The sequence below is a fragment of the Primulina eburnea genome, chromosome 15, assembly GCF_022965805.1.
Source record: "Primulina eburnea isolate SZY01 chromosome 15, ASM2296580v1, whole genome shotgun sequence".
NCBI classification, from domain to species: domain Eukaryota; kingdom Viridiplantae; phylum Streptophyta; class Magnoliopsida; order Lamiales; family Gesneriaceae; genus Primulina; species Primulina eburnea.
In genome coordinates, this window is record NC_133115.1 from 30,262,376 (window position 1) to 30,285,317 (window position 22,942).

Consider the following 22,942-nt stretch of genomic DNA (forward strand, 5'->3'; position numbering starts at 1 on the left):
AAAATTGTTCGGATTCCTCTTCCTCCACCCGTTTTTCGGATTTATCTGGGGAAAGATTGTAAGGGGTGAGTGATATGGTCGTCACTCAGCAAGTGGGGGCCGTTCGAGTACAGTAAAAACAACATGCAATTTTCGAAATATACATACCATGCAAACATAATTCATACCACGTACGCATCATTGACCCGACACTGAGATTCAACTACTTTCAATGGTTTACTAATATCAGTCCCTAATTTTTACTCCTCTAAGGGGATGAGGCCGTATAGCTGTTATCTCCCCCACCGCATCAGGGTACGTATGGTTGGGATTCCCACCCATATCGAGTTGAATTCTCACAGTGTCAAAATATTTACTCATGCCAAAAACATCGTAACCATAAGGGTGTAGAAGAAGAATTGTACGCGACCGAATTTTTTTGACAAAAAACCGAAAATACATGCACCGAAATTCAATAATTTAAACAAGCCCACTTACCTTAAATTCTTGATGAAAATAAACGTGAAAGGCTAGGGTTTACTGCAGTGGAATTTTCGAAATTCCTGTTCTGGCGGCTGGACAGCAGCAGCGCTTCGCTGTGCTCGAAAATCCTAAGAACACTAGAGGAGAGTCTCGAAATTTGAGAGAGAATTATGGTGTAATTTTCGAGCTATAGGGCCCTCCTATTTATAGGGGTTGGCTGCTATCGAGATCGGGTGATATCGCGTTGAAATCTGACTCAAATCTTTTATCTCGAATCGTGATCTATCTATCCATGATTTGGGTGATAACCGAATTCCAAATCTTCCATCCCCTAAATTTCGAAATTCACATGGATATATATATATATACACTGATTAATTCGAATTCTAGTTATTTTATCATCTCATGCTTGATTTTTATCCCGCTATCTTAATCTCAACTCAAATCTTTAGATCCTTTATCTGCTAATTTTCGAAATTCCTTGATTAATTCTTGGATGGAGATAGATTTATTCCTCGCAAACTTTAATGTTGCACGGTAAATAATACCATCTAAATTTCGAGCTTCAAAATTCTGCACACGATAAAATTATCTACACGACTTAGATAACCTCAAAAGAAATCTTATATTCTGTATAATAATATCAATATCCAAGATTACACCATCCTAGTATAATCAAAGTATTAATCTGATACGGGTTTTACAACGATCATTTAAATAGATACATTTTTTGACAAATAGCACAACTAAATGGATAACAGCAGTCTGCTTCAAAAAATTACGCGATTTGTTGTCTACTGGAAGTTATAGCTGATGTCTGGTTTTAATTAGCAATTGTTCCGTTGATTTCTAGTCAAAGTACGATAGAAACTTTTCTAGGTGTGCCGATTTTGATATAAGCATCGTCTCACATTTAGATTGAATCATTTCAATATATTATTTTAATTACATTTAATTATTTGGCTAAATTATAATTTAATCAAGATAATTTCAAATTAATCTCTTTCAATTCAGTAGTAATTATACAGGATTTGAAATACGTCTATTGGTATAATTCGAAATACATTGCTCAAAACAAATCATTCCACTCTAATAAAATCTCGAATAATTTTTACATGACATTCGCATTCAAAAATCTCAGGGCACATTAGCTAGCTACTATTGCATGGCAAGTAAACTTAATTTATTTAGAGTTATGTATTTTGTGAAATTCCGGACGAGCATGTGTATGTAATTTAATTAAACGAAATTCTCTTGTGAAGCAGTTTCACGTACTTTTATTTGTGAAACATGTTGACTCGTATCCATAATTATCATTAAAAATAATTTGTTCTCCATCTAGATTTGTCGTATGTTTCCTTGCAATACTTAGTATTTATAGTGCAAGTTTGTCTAGTTGGATTGGATAAGGATAATATCGTCTTTTGAAAAATGATTATACCAAACGAATATATTGTACATGGTATACATACATGAATTATAAAATCGTAATTTTCGTAAGTTATGTTTGCGTCTATACAATTTTGATCTTTTATACTATCAAAATTAGATTTTAGTCCTTGAATCTTTTCATTTTTCAGTATTTTTATTCTATTTTTCATCATGTGGAAATCCGTCGTCCCTACTTTCGGTGCACATTCCGTAAATCTCTAGACTAACGCAATAGCATGCAAAACACATTAGTAAAGTAAACCACAACGGGGAAGCAATGAGTTACAAGTTTGCATAATAAAGTGTTGTTAAAGAAAACCGAAATTCAAACTATTATTCAATCGATCGTCTACTTTATCATATTGGACACCTTCTCTTGGGCTTTGTTTTACCATATTTTCCAGATCGAATGGCCCAAAAACTAAGAAACCCAATATACATGTGCAACTTTGCCGACCTTCTTTTGATATATATATCTACTATTAATTAAATTCATCAAACTAAATTTACATATTTCAACTAAATTAATACAAATATTAAAAAAAATGGAATTACTAACAACTAATCTTGCTGGAAAATGTTGTATAAATTTCAAAAATTGTTTTCTCAAAAATAAAAATTTAAATAACTTACACACATCGTGTGTTCCCATCATTAGTTTAATTATTATATTTCTAAAATATATAAAATTTTATATAAACTTCAAATTTAGTTAATTAATAAAATAAGTAATTTGAAATAAATATATATAACATTTGAAATTAAATTTAAATAAGTTGGTGAAAAAATTAAACTAGAAATTAAAATAAATGAATAATTAGTTTTTAGTCCTGCATGATATATTTTTCTATTTTCTGACAATTTTATTTATTTTTAATCGAGATTATTGATATGTGGTACACATAAATATTACATTAGCGTTGTACTTATGCTATATTGAAAAAAATGACTAAATTACAAAAAAAAATAATAATAAAACTGAAATTTAAACCAAAATCGCAAAAACAAATATTAAAAAAACAATTTCACATATTCTTAACCCGAAATGGATGGGGAGAGGAAAGGTTCCTTTTTTTGAGTTCCCACAAATAAATTACCTTTTACGTAAACACAAAAACTTGTATGAGACGGTCTCACGGATTGTATTTGTGAGACGGATCTCTTATTTGGGTCACCCATGAAAAATATATTATTTTTTATGCTAAGAGTATTATTTTTTATTGTGAATATAGGTAGAATTTACCCGTCTCACGGATAGTCTCACATGAGACCCGATCGTTCGTAAATGAATACGATTAAATAATTAAGTATTTTAAATTTTTTATTTAAATAATTATTTTTTTATATACATATATAACTAGATATATATTATTTTCAAAATAAAAACTAGAGAGATATTAAAATGGACATTATTTATTTTGATTAATAAATAAAATCCTTGACCACTTCTTCAGGTCTCTACTCCTGATTTTTACGCAGAATCTGAATTGAATGGAGGCGAATAAGCGCAAATTCAAGAAATTGGGAAAGTATTCTACAAATTCAATCGATTCTCATGTAAACAATCTTGATGATGGCTGCCTTATGCACGTGTTCAGCTTTCTCGCACCGATTCCAGGTATAGATTTTTAAATACGGGATTTTTCTGTGTTTTTGCTGTATTATTTGAGTGGACTGTGGTTGCTATTTAGTTCAGCTGAATTCATTTGTCTCTGGATCGATTTTATGTTAATCTGCCCTTGAATTGTTTGCTTCTTTTGGTTTCATAGGGAAATTTTTTCCTGAAGTGGGTTCTGATCCAAGTTCAAGATTTTATTTTTGCTTTTGTAAAAATGGGAAGTGCTGGAAAGATCATATTTTTAGTACTTTTTAGAATTTCTTTGTAAATTAGTGATGTAAGCTGATGAGTTCTATGGGATATTCGAACTAAGAACCTACCATGAGTGTAAATTTTGAGGCTTTCATTGGTAACTATGTGGTACAAATGGGAGACTGCCCTATTCTCGTTTGATAAATAAATATTCTCTGGTTTTAATTTCTCAGATAAATGCTACGTTAAATTAACTTTATGTCTTGGCTGATTGGAAAACATATCATTTGTATTGGCTTTTTGTTGGTTTCCTTTTATTCACCTTTGCTGAGGTTAATTTATGTTTCTGCATATGGGTAAATGATTTACTCTCTCAAAAGTAGAAATGGGATATTGAACCTTTGTTTTTGCATATTGACATCTACATTATAATACACATTCCGTTGGATTGAAATGGCAAACCAACCATTACACTAATTCAAATATTAGAACGGTACTACATTTAAAAATTCAAAGCTATTGTTGTTGTTGTTATTATTTGGTTTGGGTGGCATAGGGGATGGGGGTGTAAGGATTGGTTATATTTTATGAAGAATCGTTCTTTTAGTATTACATGGCCAAACTGTTTTTGCGCTGAGGTTTTGTTTCAAACAGAGTTTTTTTCTGAAGGCTGACCAAACTGCTGCTATTGGACTAAGCAATTATGGTGATGTTGAACATCATCTCATATATTTTCTACTTTCACAACTAGGTATCCCATGTCTATAGAATCGAATCTTTGAAACTAAATGTACATATGTCGAAAGTATACCTTGACCATGCTTGCTATTGCTAAAGGTGTCACATGAACTTTAAGGCATATAGGGTGTAAGCACCTGTTGTGACTTGTGCAACAACGTGCACACCTTGTCTAAGTTAGCACACTTAGACATAGTGTTCTGGAATTTTTATTTATGAAGAAAATCATGTTTTTGTGACACAATACTATTTAACAATAATAAAGAAATTGTTCTGAGAGTACAAGTAAATATGACTAGCACATTATATTTCTACTTGGATTCACAATCCTTACATTTCAATTACACCTTGAACATGCAAGGCTGACAAAGACTCATGCTTCACAGTCAAAGCCATCAGACGACTTGACACTTTGGTTTGAACTAGGCGGCCAAGTTGCTTCTTGTTTCTTGCCTGATACCTCATGCACTTTTAGCAACTATGATCTCAACCATATTATACCTTTGAAATTTGGAGAAATTACGTCTACAAGCCTAAATGCAAGATACTCTAGCTTACTGTCGTGTTCTGTTATAAAGTGCTGTTGAGTTTGCAGATCGGTATAACACCGCCCTCGTTTGCCACAGATGGCGTTTCCTGGCATGTCACCCTCGTCTTTGGCTTCGGGTAGATCGATCTGTGAAAGATGCATCTCAGCCTGGAGTCTTCCCTGACATTGAAACGGCTGTCACTGCCGCTAGGTCAGTGAAGCTTTATACATTTTTATTCAGAATTCTGGAACTACATGTAGTTACAGAATATTGGGCACTGCAGACCTGGGGACACTATACTAATAGCAGCAGGAGGAATTCATCGCACTTCTAACATTCAGATTAAAAAACCTCTTTGCTTGGTAACTTCTTACTTCTCTTTCTTCCAAAACCCATTTTTTTGTATCTTTTGTTTATCTTCCGCGGAAATGAGACTGAACCTGTTAATTGAAATCATTTTAATTGTGGTTTGTCTTGGCAAATACAAGGGATGATAAATGAATGTCGAACACTGGTTGCATTGTAGAACATAGTTTCTCAAATTTTGCTCAACCTGCACCTTTTCGATTGCCTTTCCTGTTTGATAAATTTGTTGTAATCATAGGATGATCAAATTTAGCTATTCATCTTCCCTTGGCTTCTCCAAGAGCCGATTGGAGACAGAGGTGAATTGGAACTTGCTAGATAAGTCAATTATCCTGATGTAATTTCTTCAAAAAGATGATCCAGATGTAATTATTTTCTGGCATTGGCTGCTTTATGAAGAAACAAAGAAATTTTATTGAAAATTCCATCTGAAAACCGAGTTTATACTTCTTTATAGTGTTCTTTTCTCTTTACTTGGGTTTGTACTTCTCTATACTGCCATATGGTCGTGGTGTATTAATATAAAATTTCTTTTTCAAGTGTTAACCCCTTCTTTTTATCAGGCTTTACCTATAATCTCCATCCTCCGCTTGTTTGTTCTATCTGCAGTTTTGGCCTTCGACTTGTAAATGTATTACCATTTTCTTTATGCGTTGACATTTTTTTAGACTGGCGCCGGTGAGCTTCCTGATGATACAACACTCATCTGCTCGCGAGGCTCTGACAGGTCTGCAGCATTGCATGTTTGCTCTGCCTTTAATCTATTAATGTATGATTCCAGTTTAATAAATCAATGGATAAACTGTCTAAAGGTGGTGGATACGACTGATTTTATCCCACTTGCATGTTTTCTGATCACCCTTTTTGGGTTATGATAAAAATGATGGCTCTATCTCAAATTTTGGGCCTGGCAACAAATATTTCGAGCTTAGATTCATATCTGTTATAATTGAAGAGGCGTGTTTTTTATTTACGGTAGAGTTTTGCGGACAAATGGTGTTTTCATTTAATAATTTTTTTCCTTGGGAATTCCTGTTGCGTGTTTAACGGGATTTAACAACGCATCCAGAAGTTAGGGGCGCGTTATTTAACAATCATAGTCTCTTTCCAATGTAAAAGTATATATTAAACCTTTGTTCCTTGTGCTTGTACAGTGCTCTAGAGTTCTTGTCTACCTGCAAACTAACAAACTTAACAGTGAGGGCGGAGCTTGGTTGTTGCCTGCTTCATAGGAGTGGAAGGCTAATCATTGACGGTTGTATTCTTCAGTGCGAATCAAACCCATTGGATCATCTCTCACATGCAATTGTTACCACCGCAACTACTCCTGATGCGATATCGTCGGCACTTGAGCGTTCTGGTGATTGTGTTTCTGTAATGCGAACCAGGATTGAAGGAGGTGCAAAAGCTGTATTAACGAGCGGTACTCTTTCGCTGCAGCAAGTTAGGGTCATATATACTAGAACTTCACTGTTCTTCTGGTTCAACGTAGAGAGCAGTTGACACAATCTTCTTCCAGTTGCAATCAAAACCATCAGACCTGACCTACTTGGTATTCCTATGTATGTATGTATTTATATCCATTTTTAGCATGTATTTTGTTTCAGTTATTTCTCCCTCAACTGTATCAGAGATTTGTACGACTCCATTTACTAATAGAAGACAGTAGTAATTGTGGCCGATGGCTTTATCGTTTTGTAGTTCCTTGCCTGCTGGCAAATCATGAAGAATAATGGTATAATTGAGGCGAAACTTGAGAAAAAATAAAATATATTCTATTTTTTGTACTAGTATTCATGAAATTTTGGTGAATTCAAATCTCATCTTGTAATTTTACAATTTACGATGTGCCGAAACTCCATGATCACTTTTTATTACTTTTTTCCTACGAATCATTGTTCTGTATCACAACTTCGTATAAACATTTTTGTTGTATAGATCTTTCTACCAATTTTTTAAGTTTTCTACATTATCGCAAACTTATTTATTTACGTTTGATAAAAAAATTAAAAAAAAATTATAACAATAAAGGTCATTGAATTGAATCTTCCCTGAGATAATAATACCCTCGGCATCGCTTAAAGTCAATCCAATTTCCAAGCTGTAAACTTTTCATCGCGTGAGAATGCAATGGATGCCAATATCGAATTTCGATTGACAAACATCACTTGTAGGGTTTACAATAATGGTAGTCTAGGAAAACCATTAATTTGCATTTGGAATGGTAAATAAACCCCCTTGCCCTTGCACTTGACACCATCGATAAATCATCTTTACCATTCTTAAAAAACAGTACAATTCAAACAAATTCAAGTTTCAATGCTATAAAAAAAACAAAAAAACAACCGCAAACAACAAACCCCCACAGGCTATACATCCCGTTTCAACGAGATACAGTACGTGCAGTTCTTTCTTTAAGCAACACGCTGTCAAAATTCCACATGTTTAATGTGTTCATACAATTCTCGAGACGACGGTAATATATGAAAGACTCCTTCCCTTGAAAGATCAGACCTGCCTATAAAAATTTTAACAATTGATCTCACCATTCACTTCATATCAGACAAAACATAACCCAAACATACTATCTATCATTTGTTCTTTCCTACGGTCTGTACTTTTGGTCTAGAGGTTAGCTGTTTTACAAGAGTAGCCAATACCTCAAGCTCAATCTTGTTTGTTCCATGCATCAAATTGAATCCAAAATCAGCGTTTTAAGTTCACTGAATGCTGGGTTAACCCTGGAAGAGGGAAACGAGCAATTAAATAATAGGTTGTATCCATATTACATAAAAATTTAAAAACCGTAAATTTTAGGATCAGTGGGAGGATTAGCAATATTCCAAAAACTTTAAAACAGATTATAAGTAATCTACTCTAAAGAAATTCCATTGTCCCAAAATGGCCGATCTTAGTCCATAACATCCTGATCGTTTGGGAATATCGAAAAGAGAGAGAGAGAGAGAGAGAGAGAGAGAGAGAGAGAGAGAGAGACACCATGTCACATAATTCAACCAGCAAATTCACTCTGTTTATTAGAGCCTATAATAACTTGTTTAATCCAGCCTCGCGCCCGAGTTTCTGATTAGACCTAACCAGCTATCTATGTTATAATAACTTGTTAGACCTAACCAGCTATCTATGTTTATACCTTATTGGGCTGACAGGGTCCAATATAAAGAGTACAGTGATATCATGGAATAAGCTGTTAATGTAGCTGTTAAAACAAGCATGATGCCAAAATTCACTTAATCAAGAAGTCAGGCTAGAAGGTAGAGCTCCAGGAGAAGAAATAAGAAACTTTGCACGAGAAGATCCTTGGTGATTTCAGAATATTTAAACTTTTTCAAGTTCCAAGATTGAGGGGATGCATCTCCAGTTAGCGTAAAGAGTCAATTGATTAAACTGATTCGGTAGCTGGACTCAATCCTTTCTTAGTACAAGAAGCCTTAAAGGTAAACACATGTACTACCTTCTCACTTAGAGGTTGGTAATCCAGCCAACAAAGAGCTTAATATTTTTTAGAGTCTTAACATTTCTTGCGAGCATGCTCAAGCTTGCTCGCAGACAAAGATTGTGGATGCAGGAGTGGAGGCTGTGTTGCCCGGACACAATCACGAGCTTGGGGAAAATTAGTTAATATTTCTCAAAAATAAGAAAGGTTATATGTTCAAAAAATATAGGAGGTAATCTATCTTGAAAAAACTACAAGTGTTTGATAATTTATAAGACATGAATTTGCTTCTTCAATGTACAGAATCCAAATATCCCCACAATCATTCGAAGTGGTTGACTTCTCCAAATCTTTTCTACTTATTTTACATATTGTGATTCTTTGATTTGATTTGTAATATCATTTTAAATTTTCTACGGATAATTCTGTCGATGTTAAAAATGAAATTTTGAGCTCTATTACATTGTAACCAACTCGTATGATCAATTACAGAAAACATACTATTATCTCAATTATATTATCGTACCATCTATGGTCTTTTTCTGTTTTTTTTGGCAATACTATCTAAATCAATTTAATGACCCTTGGAAATTTTTTTAGGCTTGCAAAATTAATAGATAATAGCAATCTACACACGGAATCCCAAATTAGAGAGGACGTATGTCCACTTTTATAAGTGGCTCGATAACTGTGCAAATGCAAGCATACACGGAGTATACCCCCCAGGCATCTGATGTTTTTCACGGAGCACTTAGAAAGGCCAACTAAACTCATACACTTGCAAGCCAAAAACCTTTTCTGGAAAAGTATCTAAAAGCCTTCTCCAAAATATTCAAGGGAGATAAATTCAGACAATTTGTTTGGTACTGATTGGTCATCAAATTGTCACAATAGAACAATTTCTATACGATTATGACATACTTGTCGTTGGGCTAGATAGTTTTCAATCTTTTATCCCATATTGAAAAACAATGCTTGAATAAATCTGTGTTTAAAAAAATTAAAATAGAATAAGGACTTACCAATAAAATCTCAAAACAAGGTAATCAAAATACTTCAAGAAGCTGATTTCCCCCGCACAACTAAATCATCAACAGAGTAATATTCAGCCATGAGCTGGTGCATATATGAAGGGTTGTGCCCACCACTGTGAAAAACAACCATAAATGAGAAACATGTGGTAACAAAAACTTTAGAAATGGCACGTGAATTTATAATGCATCAATTTCGCCACATTATAATTATGAAATCCATTCTTAAAGTGATTTTAGGCAATTATTTAATCGAGGTCTGTTGAACACTTGCCATACTCTATCTATTGCATCCAGAACAGTTGTATTCACAGCCTTAGCAGACAATGGGAATGCATGCTTTCCATGCCTCCAAGTATTAAAGAGAAAGTAAGTTAACTGTGTGGCCAAGTTCTGCCACTGCCACTGCCACTGCCACTGCCACTTTAAAAAAGAATATGTATGTCCTAATCTAAGCCATCAAAATCACCGTGTTTACATAGTTTTAATTGTCAATAATTAGTTTTTTATTTCAATTGGCAACTCTTAGACTATTTAATTAATATGCTAGTTTCTCCTAGTACGGAATATCAAATAAGACGAACTTACATATCTGTTATAAATAAGCTAACAAGATTTGGTGGCACATAATCAAATGCAGGATTGACAACGTCAAGAAGAGGTGAACCAGTGCCACTCCCAAAATCCAAACAATCTGAAAATTCTCCAAAGTCCAGAAGCTCAGATGGAGACTTTAGCTCATTCAGTAGGACCTCTGGTTTATGAGGGTATAGAGGACACAGCTGTAGTCAATAAAAGAGTTATGATGAAGCATGTGCATTCTGAAATACTTGGCACCTTGTTTTGCATCTTGGATAAAAGAATTCTAATAGATGGAACTAGAATAGCGTGAGCCCTTCAAGGTACTTCCTCACTTTTCATGTACAATTGAAGCCAATTGCTGCTTAATAATAATACAAATATTAATCCATTTAAACATTATACTGCACTGTATAAATGCAATGTGTTAGAGATGACGCCCCAAAAAACTTATCCCAAAACTTTTACACCTTTGCATTCCCATTGCTACAGTTGCTTCTATATTTTGAACTCTATTGAATTTCATCAAGCAATAATACAAGATGTTATCCTTGCTTCTATGTGAGTCAAGGCACTGAGAATAAATCCACTGTCGAATCGGCTAAATGTATTGTGGGCCAGGAAATAAAGGGCACCTTGCACATGCACAAACATTTCTAATTGTGAACCCTTGCATGTAAAAGCAAAGAACAAAGTTTATTAACTAACATTAGCTAAGATGTTCCTAGTCACAAACAATAAATCACGAGTAAATCTTCTGGTTGCAAAATAGAAGTTGAAAACATGGATTGCAGAGACAGATTTCTAATACTCTCTATGATAAAGCCACAGCTCCACCTGAGATTATCATGAAAAGGCATTACAAATTCATAAGAAATTACAACAAAAAGGAGGTCATGCTTCCGTTTGGATTTCTCTATTTGCTAGTAATTGGGAACCTTGAAGCCAGTTATGGATTGAAATCTAAATGAGGAAGCTTCTCATATGACATGTAAGAACAATGATTAAACTAAATTGAAATGAGTCCATACAAATAAGAGTATTCAGAAGATACAACACTATACCTTGTGAATCCCAGCAAGCACAACAAAAGGGATAGCATGCCTTTGAGCAGCTAGGGCCACCATATTCAACCCCACAGGAGCCATAACCCCACCATTGGCCATGACAGCATGTGCTCCAACTATAACCTGTATATGAAGAAACTTGAAGTAACAGCAGAATGAAGAAACTATAAAAACTCTTGCTGCAACGGTGACACACCATGTTGACTCGAGAAATCATAGCAAAAACAGCAGAATCAGTAATAACTGTAGTTTGTATCCCTCTTGTAGCCAGTTCTTTCGCAAGAGCATGACCCTGATATCTGAGATGAAACCAAATCCAAAGAAAATTGGCATTAGCAAAGGAAAAATCAATTGACTGACAGCCTAAAACCCAACTACTTTTAACAAGAGTCACAAGATGAAAGATATTCATATTCAACCTCGGCGCACCCTCTGCGACAAAAACACGGAATGACCTCTTTTTCTCTTTTGCAGCACATAGGAACTCCGTTACTGTCCTTGAACTTCCTAGAGTCATGATCACCTCACTGAAAATGATAAAAGCAAAAAGACAAATGTTTGTTTAAATTAACTTATCATATCTGATATTATAAAAAGGAAAAACAAGAATCTTAGAAGCCAAAGCAAATATGCAGATAATTGCCTGTTTATGATTGACAATTTGACATGAATTGCAACAGTGGGTTTTTTATTTACTTGGGCTAATCTAATGTTCGTACAAAGATTATTGGTCAATGCTCACTGACTACAATCTAATCTGGATTCTTATGCTGAATTTTTAGTTCCTGGATGCGTTTTGGATCGCTCAATGAGTATTGTCTCAACTCTCGCTCCCAAAAATAAGTTCATCAGACCTTTCAAAATTTTCAACATGTGGAGCTTGGATGGCAAGTTTGACAGATTAGTGATGAATAATTAGAAATTTTATGAATATGGGATGGCCCGGTATATACTCAAGCAGAACTTAACCAGTGTGAAGTGCCTCTGAATTCGCTCAACTTAATTCAATTTAGCTATTTTTCGGCCAGGGCAAGTAGAGCTAGGGCGCCGAAACTTGAATCCCTCCAATTGATTCACTTGAATGGAGGGGTGGTTTATAACAATTTGAAGAGTGTTAAGGAATCAACAGAGAAAATCCTTGAAACCGAAAGATTGTTCCTCGTTCAAAAAGCGAAATGCACATACCTCAAGAACAGTGATCGTTGGACCAAGCTTTTTCATGACTTGATTAAGAGGAATAACAAACGGAATGCAATTTAGCAATTTACTTGGATGATGGAAACTCTACGATGGATGAAAACATCATAGTGACTGAAATGGTGAAATATTACAAAAATTTATTGGGTACTAGTGTTGATCGAGAAACTTTGAATGGGAATGTGGTTTTGGACGATCAATAGAAGAAGCTTATCGAGCCAGTTACTGTCGATGAGATCGAATGGCACTTTGGGATATTGACAATGGTAAAGCACTTGGGCCGAATGGATTTGTATCTTTCTTTTTCAAGAAGTCTTGGACCATAGTTGGATATGATGTGTGTAAGACCGTCGAAGAATTCTTTATATCAAGAAAACTCCTTAAACAATGGAATCATACTTTGATCACCCTCAGGCCTCATCCCTAAATCAAAGAATGCATCTAAGGTTCATGAGTTTCGACCAATTTCGTGTCGCTCTGTCTTTTATAAGAGCATCTCGTAAATTCTAACTACTCGGCTTAAAATTGTTATGGATCAACTTAAAGATGGGTCTCAAGTGGCATTCATTCAAGGCAGCTCCATCGTGGATAATATTCATTTGGCCCATGAGTTACTTCTTCATTATACAAAAATGTATATATCTATCAGATGTAATTTGAAAGGGGACTTGCAGAAAGCATATGATACTATACATTTGGACTATATTAAAGAGGCAATGACTTGGTTGCAATTTCCGGGGAAATTTATTGATTGGGTTATGTAAAATGTGTCACCACCACATCTTTCTCAATTTCCATTAAGGGCAGCTTCATGGTTTTTTCAAGGAGTAAGAGGTCTCCGACAAAGTGACCCCTCGTCTCCATTTTTGTTTGTTGTTTTCTAGGAGGGATTAACGAGGAAACTTAACTCTCTTGGTAGAGAGCCGAGTTACAAACACCATCCCAAATGTGCTTGTTTAAATATAACATATTTGGCCTACAATGGTGATATATTACTTTTTTCAATAGGAGATGTGGATAGTTTCCAGACAATTATGTTGTGTTTGGATGAATTTGTGCGTACTGCTGGGTTGAGAGCCAATTTACTCAAATCGAACGTTTATTTAGTAGGTGTTGATACATTGGTTAGAGAAGAATATTACAAGGTTATAGGTAGGGGTCTTCCCTTTCAGATATCTGGGAATCCCTTATCCACGGGAAAGTTTCGTGTTGCCGATTATAGTGTTTTAGTGAACAGTATATCAGAGCATATATTGGAGCATGGCCAAGGAAAACTCTGTCTTACCCCGGCAAACTTTAACTTGTCATTCAAGGGATAGAATGTTTCTGGCTTCATATTATCCCCATTCCTTTTGGTATCATTGACAAAACTTACTCGTTGTGTAGGAAATCCTTTGATTGCTTGGTCCATATTTTGTGTATCTAAAGAGAATGGTGGAATGGGACTACGAGATTTGAGGTCGAGGAATAATGCTCTACTTGCCAAGACTTTATGGAATATCCACAAAAAGAAAGATACCTAGTGGATCATATGGATTAATCAAGTTTTTCTTCAAGGGAAAAGTATATGGGACCGAAGAATACGTAAGAATGACTCGTGTCTTGTTAAGAAGATTTTTTCAATCCGGGATAAGATCCTGGTACATGGCTAGGTGGATGCCTCTATAGCGATGTTGAGTGGTTGGTTTAAGGCAAAAAATGATATGTACAAAGCGTACAGTTTCCTTGCCCCAAATTACGGAAATGACCTTGGATGCCATTTGGTGTTGGAAGAATTGACGCATTTCTAAACACAAATTCTATATATGGTTGTTTGCAACTCGAAAGGTTCTGACTAGAGATAAACAGCCTTATGTGGAGGAGAAGAAATGTGTTATTACTGGTAATTTTCATACAAGTTTCGATAATTTGTTTTTCCTCTACCACTTCTCGAATTCATTTTGGAATGAAGTTCGTGAATTGCTAGGAATGAAGAAAATCATGGGCTCTCATCAAGCATACCTAAGGCTAGACATGTCAAAATATGACCCGACCCGGTTTGACCCAAAAATATCAGGTTTGGGTCGGGGTTTTCGGGTTTGGGTTGGACCTGATATCTAACCAGAAAAAGTAGTCGGGTTCAGGCCAAATCGAATTTTAAGTTTTTTTAAAACAAATACAATTTATAAATACTGTCTGCATTTGTATATATTGTAAGTTAGAAAAAAAATTATTGTATATTTATAGCAAATGTTTTCATCATTTAATATATGTTTGTACATTTTTTTTATTTTTTAAAACAATTGTTTATTTTATTTAGTAATTATATTTTTAATTTTCTACCGTTAGAATTTCAAATTTAAATCATATTTTAATTTTTATTCAATTATTTTTAAAAAATGAAATAAAAATCGGTTTGAGTCGGATTGATCGGGTTGAGTCAAGTTAGTCGGGTTCAGGTTGGGAGTTTTCGGGTTTGAGTTGAGCATTTTTTTAAAATTATCGTGTGTCAACCTGACCCGAACCAACCCGGCTCATCCAAATTGACACCCCTACTTAAGGCTTTCACAGGAATTTATCGAGGGACTTCCTCCTTGACAAAGATACGGTCCATGGCTATGGCAGTTGTCATGTTTCACATTTGGAGTGCAAGAAATCTTTCACATTTTAGATGTCAGTGAGTTGTTGTTGGTTCAAAGGATTTAATATCCTTGTAGATGTCATGGGCATGTCAAGAGTATTTGTACCCGTATTTTTTACCTCAATGATATGACATTTTCAGGGAAAAAAAATTCAACCATCTTATCTAATGACCATATATACGTTAGATCACTAAGAAAATCGTCTCCTTAATGCTTAATAAAACACTACCAGTGAAGAAATCTAAAACCGGTTTGCCATGGTAAGTCATACACGTGAATCACTTTCTATAGCGTATAGGTAGAGAGCACTGTGAAGTAGTATGACATATGGAAGCTACCTCTTCAAAATTTATTTCACACCACTTACGTAGACGTTTCATTTATGGAAATGCTATGGGACCATAAGGCATCATAAACCATATATAATTGAACAGATAATTCTGCAGAAGTCCTTGACAATTGGAAAAAATAAGAAAGTACAAAGTGATATAAACTGCTCCATCAAAATGATTCAAGGAACATACTTTTGATGTATATGTTCCACTGCTTGTTCAGCAATCTGTTCGTGGCAAGTAGAAATTTCTTGAATGAGTTCATTAACTGCCTCAATGACATTATGCTTGAGTTTCCGAGTCACTGAATTTTTATCAGCAGCTGAAAGAAAGAGGACAATACGGATCAACTCTGACAACAATGGCATTTGATGCATAAATTATACTGCTGCCATTCATCTTATGCCCAATAGAAAGATGAGAATTCCTTTCAGAACCATTATAAACACATTTTAAAGGAAAAGTTAGATTTCTCATTAACCACATTGTATCATAGCAGTATCTAGATAATGAAAGACCATATAATATGAGAGGAGAAAGATATACATTTGCTTTTTCCTTCAGAATCACCGCCAGAAGAAGATGTATGAGGCACAGCAATTGTGTTGGGCACATCCTCGAGCAGAGTCTGCAGTGAAGGTGGCCTTAGAGCGCTTCTTGCAGCGGCAGCTACCATGATAGCTGAAAGAGCTGGATAATCATCATGCGCATCATCTTCATCATCACTTTCAGCTGACAAACTTAACCCGCCAACAGCAGCAGTAGTTAGAGAAAGATTTTCCTCACATATAATATGTAGAACACGTCGTACAACATTGCCAACAGCTAACTCTGAAATCAGGATAATCCAGAACCATCAAGATCTAGAACACAAAACAATTAGAGTAAAAGAAACTTTTACTTGAAATGCAAAAATATATACAACTTTCAAGTAATTCACAAACAAGAAATGGTTTCCTTTCCAATCTTTGATAAACAAGTTTGCATGAAAGGTTTTTTTCAAGATTGTTTTGAGTTGTAAAATCTTTGTTCATCTAATATCTGTATTGAAAACCCTTCGTAATGGTTAAAGTCCAAATATGTTGCAGTTACATGATAAAGAGCCCTTCATCGGTACTTAGACAGCAATACTAATAAACAAAAATTAGAACCAACTCATTGCATTTGCATGTGACTGAAACAATTAAATCAATAACATTGCAAGAGGTTTGCATCAAGAAACTACTTGTGCCTTGTTACTACTCCATCCTAGAGTAACTAATCCACCAAAAATATAATATAAAAACGACTTAGCCTTCCCTCCAACCTCCACAGTACAGGCTCTCACTGTAATGACTTGAATCCTTATTTGAATTAAGTACTAATTTAGACATGATTAAAGAGTTTTAATATTAGTAAGGAATTGAATAATTGAAGATCAACATGTTGGTATTCGCCGAATTTCAAATGTACCACGTAATCTACTTCATATTATATTATCCCCAGAAATCCAACTAGACGAATGAGATTATGACGCAGTGGTAGATAAGATTGAGTTTGGATCTTCTGAACAGTCCAGATGTAGCCTATAAATGGAAGCTGGTTTTATTTGTATCCTACACTGCTTTCTCTCATCTTCTCTCTCGATTTGTTGCCATATACCTTAGGTTTTCTAGCAAGTTTCTCGTGTATTTTAATGTCGGGAAGCTTCGGAGCTAGAATCGACTCGAGGAGGGTCGGTGATCCGAGACACGCGGATAGAGGCGTCATAAACGTGTTGACGACGGACTCAGATATAATCCTAAAGCCTTGAAATAGTGATTTAAGGATCATTAGAAATAATTTTTAAGCATATTTAGTATTTTTTGAATCTGACATGATAGTGATTTCAGTATGTTTGTATTGTCTAGGTTCAGACGACTACACTTTTTGTCAGATTGTTTTAGTAAGGTATGTGATGTACTGACTGAGATATCTAAGCGTATACACATTTATATGATGCTTATTTATCTGTTGCATTATACATGTTTTACTGATGTGACACATTATGCATAACATATCACGTTAGGCCTGATATCTTTTGAGATACACCTTGTTTGTTGGGGCAGCCAAGCCATGTTCTGTGTTGTGGAATGTGGATGGCTGGTATCGAGAGCTACAATGTCCGACGGGACCCACAGGATCTGATGACCCTGTACATTGTAGATTCACGTCTACATTGAGTGTGGGAGCCAAAACATGCCTATGACATATCAGATACTACACACTCAGTTGCCTCTAGACTGAGCATGAGATTCTTGACTTGATCTTTGATATCCGAGCTTATTGCATTTCACATGAATCATATCAGTTTGTATACTCGTACATTCTCGTATTGGATGATTTTTTATCACGTCTTTGTTTTCATCTTGCACCCCATTCCACGAAACAGGTCTTAGGTTGGACGGTTCGGGCTGCCAGGGAAGTGGCTCAAGCAGTTGAGTTTTCGGTGGTGATCTAGTAGAGGTTTTATTTGGTTTATCATATTCTCGTGCAGGATTATGATTTCGATATGATTATATTAACGTTTAAAACTGAGATTATCGTTTTGTCTCCTCTTGGGTTGTTGGATGATTATGTTATTTGGTTTTCGTTGTTTAATTGTTGTTATTAAGTTTTAATCAGATGTAAAGAGATGGAAGCAGTCACGGAAGTGCGGGACATGGCCGTTTTGGCGACGATGAGACAAGCCAAGAACATCGTCGTAGAAATCGAGATGGAAGGCGTCACCAAGACCATGATAAAAGAGACATAGGAACCATGTCAACATAATGAAATTCATTAAGATTGGACCTCCACCATTGACAGGAGATGAAAATGTTGATTTTGCTGAAGCTTGGGTCGATATCATGGAGCAGTATTTTCGAGTGTTGTATTGTAACGAGGAAGTGAATGCGCATATTCGTTCCAAAATGAGAACATTTCTGTCAGGCCTTCATCAATCATCACTTTCCGCCAACTCTTCGTCAGGCGAAGGAGATGGAATTGTTGACCATTAAGCAAGGAGATTCAGCATTGAGGATTACGAGAAGCGTTTTACAGATCAGTTTCTGTATGCTCCTCACATCAGTGAGAATTCTGCAACAAAATATTCTCATTTTCTGAATGGTTTGAATCAGGAGATTTTTTTTATCGAGTTTCTGTATGTGACGAGCGACTTCATACGAAGGATTAGTGAATCGTTGTCGTCAAGCCGAAATCAGTATTGCTAGGAAAAAGGCTATGTAAGCTATCAAGAGTTCTAATTCGTTGGGACCAAGCAGTCTTTCAAAAAGTCTATGTATCTTCTTCTTCCGGTTCTAGAGAAGTGCAATGTTTTGGCAAGAAAAAGTTGTAATATGGCCATTGCGGTGGCAACCACCAGACAGAGAATTGTCGAAGTGTAACTGGTATTTGTTTCAATTGTGGTGGTTTTGCTCACATGAAGAGGGATTGTCCTAATTTGGAGGATTTGAACATCATAATTACAGGCACGAGCATCATCTAACAAATAAAACTGATAAGAAACAAAAAAAAAAGTTAACCACAAACACCATATCCAATAAAATCAGGAAGCAATATATGGACAGGAAATATTCCAGTATTGGAAAGAAAATATTGAACGATGCTGAGTCGTTTTTACATACCTACAGGATTTGCAGCAACGAGTTCCTCTCCGACCGATTTCACGGCCTCAATGAGAGCCCCAGACTCGTTACGTTGCGGCAGTCTCTGCTGTGATATGAATGAACGGAGCAATTCCGCAGTTAATTTTGCACATGCCTTGGAACCTTCAACTTTGCTGCAGTAAATCGCACCATGCACACACACACACACAAAAAACAAGCAAATGACATCAGATGAAATCAAATAGCCGATAACTTCACCGAGGGGACAAATACTTACCGTTTCTTGAGCTTGACAACGAATTCATTCACGAGCGAATGAACGTCGGGCATCGTTTCCTGTTGGAAAAGAGCCGGAATTGAAACAAGTTTTCCTGATTAACGAATCGAAAGATAGATAGCTCACTGAGTTAGGGTTTATGATAGTGCCAACAATTGTTCATCTCAAAGAGAAACAAATATTCTATATTATCTATATTATTATTTTATTAAATTTGAAATATTTAAATTAACTAATTTTGATATAGTCTGTTTTAATAATTATTTATATTAATAAAATATTAAAATTTTAATGTAAGTAATATGTAACTCAGCGGATAGAGTTATTGTTTTTTGGGTTTAGTTTATTGATTCAATTCTTATTGTGGTCATTTTTTATTCTTTTATTTTTCAATTTATTTTTTAATTTATATATCAAAATTATAGTAGAGTCTATCAATATTTCTTATAATTATATTTTGGTCATCATTAATAATCAAATGAATTATAAAAAATATTATACAAGCACGCAACGCGTGCGTCGGTACACTAGTATGTACGAAGAATTTGTGCTTTCAATTCTTCCCACCCACTTTTTCTTTCACTTTTACTCTTATATATATTAATATTATACTTTTGTTTCTTGTTTTTTTTTTAAATTTCAAAACACACTTTTATTTTTGTTTTTTTTTATTTCAACAATTCAAATATCAATTTATTCCTTCCATAATTTGTCTAATTTCACTTTAGTTCATCGATAATGATAAAAACGACTCTACACACACGCATCATGTGTACAGAGTAACTAGCATATATAATAAAAACAAGACCTATAATAGTACAGTAATTAGTAATGTTTGACACGAGTTGCTCTGATCTTTTTATAATCAATTTGATTTGTATGAAATGAAATTCATATTATAATTATAAAAATTTGTTAAAAACTAAACCATAATTTTGAAATTTTGAATGAGGCTCATATCATAATTGTAAAAATTAGTGCAAGATAAAATTGTAATTTTGAAATAACGAATTAAATAAATGAGTCTCTTATAAGACGGTCTCACATATCTTTATCTGTGATACTGATCAACTATTTTCATATTTACAATAATAAGTATATTATTTTGCATAAAAAGTAATTTTTTTTTATTAGTGGCCCAAATAAGATATTTTTCATTATATCTATGGTGTATTCAGCTTAGTTTTGCTGCGACTATATATCAAAATTCAAACCAAATCATATTATATTGGTTTCATAAAATTTCAAACTAAACAAAACCTTGAATTTTTTATAACCAAAACAAATCAAACTAAACCAATAATTTCATTTTGATTATGTTTGGTATGGGTTGAATAATTTAATTTTAAATTTGAGTTTCATAGTGAAATAATAAATGAAATATTGCAAATCAAATAAATTAGTAAATGACAATTAATAGAAGTTGAGTGGGCATTGTATTTAATTATGATATCAAATTTTTCTAACTTATAAAAAACATAAGCCTTGGGGATGTGTTTCTGTTTATTTGGGCTAAGATCTACAACCAATATATTTTCAATGTAATTGTATTGTTATAATGTTTACTAATAAATAACAATAGGTTTGAAACTAATTAAAATCAACCAATATATTTCTATGTCCAAGAAAAATCACACAAAATCGACAAAAATTATTGCGTAATTTTTTATAATAGTGTAATTTTTTTGGATTGGTTCGGTTAGATTTATTTTCATTCAAAACTTGAATCAAACCACGGTTTAGATGATTTAAAATAATTAAAAACGTGATTGACTGAAAATCGATGAAAACCATGAAATTTGTTGGTAAAAACTTATGTGAGACGGTTTCACGGATTGTATTTTGTGAAACGAATATCTTATTTGGGTCATGCATGAAAAATTATTACTTTTTTATGCTAATAATATTACCTTTTATTGTAAGGGTTGACACATCTCACAGATAAAGATTCGTGACACAGTCTCACAAGAGACCTACTCTTTAGTTTAATAATTCGGTCCGATTTGTGAATAACCCAAACATATCTCCTGGATTTTATATTGGGAGATAAAAATGTTTAACCATTTTTGGTAAAAAGATTAATAGAATAATGTAGGGATGCGATCTAACGGTTTTTTACGAGAAATTCAAACTCAATTCCATATAAGATCGAAAATTTCTTTTCCTTCAAAATCGGTTTTACATGTAGAATGATATATGCGGTGGTTTCCAGCGGTTTTAGGTGAATAATCAAATAGAATGCAAAAATATTAGAATAAAAATTCAAATTGATTTAAAAACCATTTAAGAAATAATAACAAAATAATGTCTTTTTTTTTTACTTTCGAACACAACATTTAAATTTAAAAAAAAAACTACTCTACAAGTATATGACTTTCATTGAACTTCAAAAGAAAAAAAATATTGTAATAAGAAAGTAAAACAATAATGTCAATCAAATTAATCCAATAAGAATTGACATTATGAAAAATGAAAATCGTCGTTCAAATTAATCATCTTCCATTCCACAACAACTTGATCTATCCAATTCTAAAAAGATCATTAATTTTTATTGACAAATTCAATAAGCATAGAGACAGTGAAGAGGTGCCGATCTACCCAGGATAGGGGCCGAGGACCCGAGGAGACACGACGATGGCTTGCACCTCCGACGGATCATCAAGTGTGTTATAATTCAATCTCGATCTTTATTGAATTAATTCGTCTCAAATACCAGCAACTGCCCCTTCCAACCGTTTATCCTTTCAAACCGCAACAACTGCTTGTGGACTTGTCAATGCTATGAGATAATATCCACAATTCTCCACCTTGTCTCAAGATTGACCCAAGTGATGCCTGTCATTTTCGGTCCTTAGTCTAAGAACCTTTTACCACTTCAACATTGACCAACTTTAAACAATGTTGAAGCTTAACCTTTGTAACTGGTTTGGTTAACATATCAGCTGCATTTTCTTCTGTCATAACCTTTTCCAGCTCTACTTCTCCTTTTCCAATTATTTCTCTTACAAAATGCAACTTTACATCCACATGTTTAGTCCTCTCATGGAATACTTGATTCTTTGATAAGTGAATTGCACTTTGATTATCACACAACAACTTCAGTGTTGCATCCTGAACTTCAAGTTCAGCAATTAATCCTCGTAACCACAAAGCTTCTTTAACACCCTCTGTAATGGCAATATACTCGGCTTCTGTAGTTGACAACGCCACCACTGGTTGAAGCCCTACTTTCCAACTGATAGTTGTTCCAAACATTGTGAACACATATCCAGTGATCGACTTCCTAGTATCAATACACCCCGCAAAATCAGAGTCCACAAATCCACTTAACACTTCAGTTGTCTCACTGGCTCCACCATAAACCAAGCCGTACTTTGTTGTACCTTTATGTACCTCATTACCCATTTCAGAGCTTCCCAAT

At 34.5% G+C, this 22,942-nt stretch overlaps 2 protein-coding genes across 3 annotated transcripts; one reads left to right on the top strand and one right to left on the bottom strand.

Annotated features, from left to right (window-relative positions):
• The first annotated feature begins 3,319 nt into the window (after nt 1-3,319).
• On the top strand, nt 3,320-7,033 carry LOC140814349 (F-box protein SKIP5). The gene is made up of 5 exons (XM_073173298.1): nt 3,320-3,511; nt 5,037-5,181; nt 5,255-5,333; nt 6,006-6,064; nt 6,492-7,033. The coding sequence occupies exons 1-5, from the start codon at nt 3,385-3,387 to the stop codon at nt 6,838-6,840; spliced, it is 759 nt and encodes a 252-aa protein (XP_073029399.1). The 5' UTR covers nt 3,320-3,384; the 3' UTR covers nt 6,841-7,033.
• Nucleotides 7,034-7,596: 563 nt separating this feature from the next.
• Nucleotides 7,597-19,702, bottom strand: LOC140814419 (uncharacterized). 2 transcript variants are annotated; one of them, XM_073173391.1, is made up of 10 exons: nt 19,522-19,702; nt 19,263-19,417; nt 16,165-16,449; nt 15,811-15,940; nt 11,888-11,995; nt 11,665-11,767; nt 11,466-11,591; nt 10,411-10,604; nt 9,814-9,938; nt 7,597-8,078 (listed from the first exon to the last, which is right to left on the bottom strand). In XM_073173391.1, the coding sequence occupies exons 1-9, from the start codon at nt 19,572-19,574 to the stop codon at nt 9,848-9,850; spliced, it is 1,245 nt and encodes a 414-aa protein (XP_073029492.1). In that variant the 5' UTR covers nt 19,575-19,702; the 3' UTR covers nt 7,597-8,078; nt 9,814-9,847. The 2 variants fall into 2 exon arrangements, 1 of the variants encoding a protein (XP_073029492.1); XR_012114102.1 differs by lacking the exon at nt 10,411-10,604.
• Between the last annotated feature and the right edge of the window lie 3,240 nt (nt 19,703-22,942).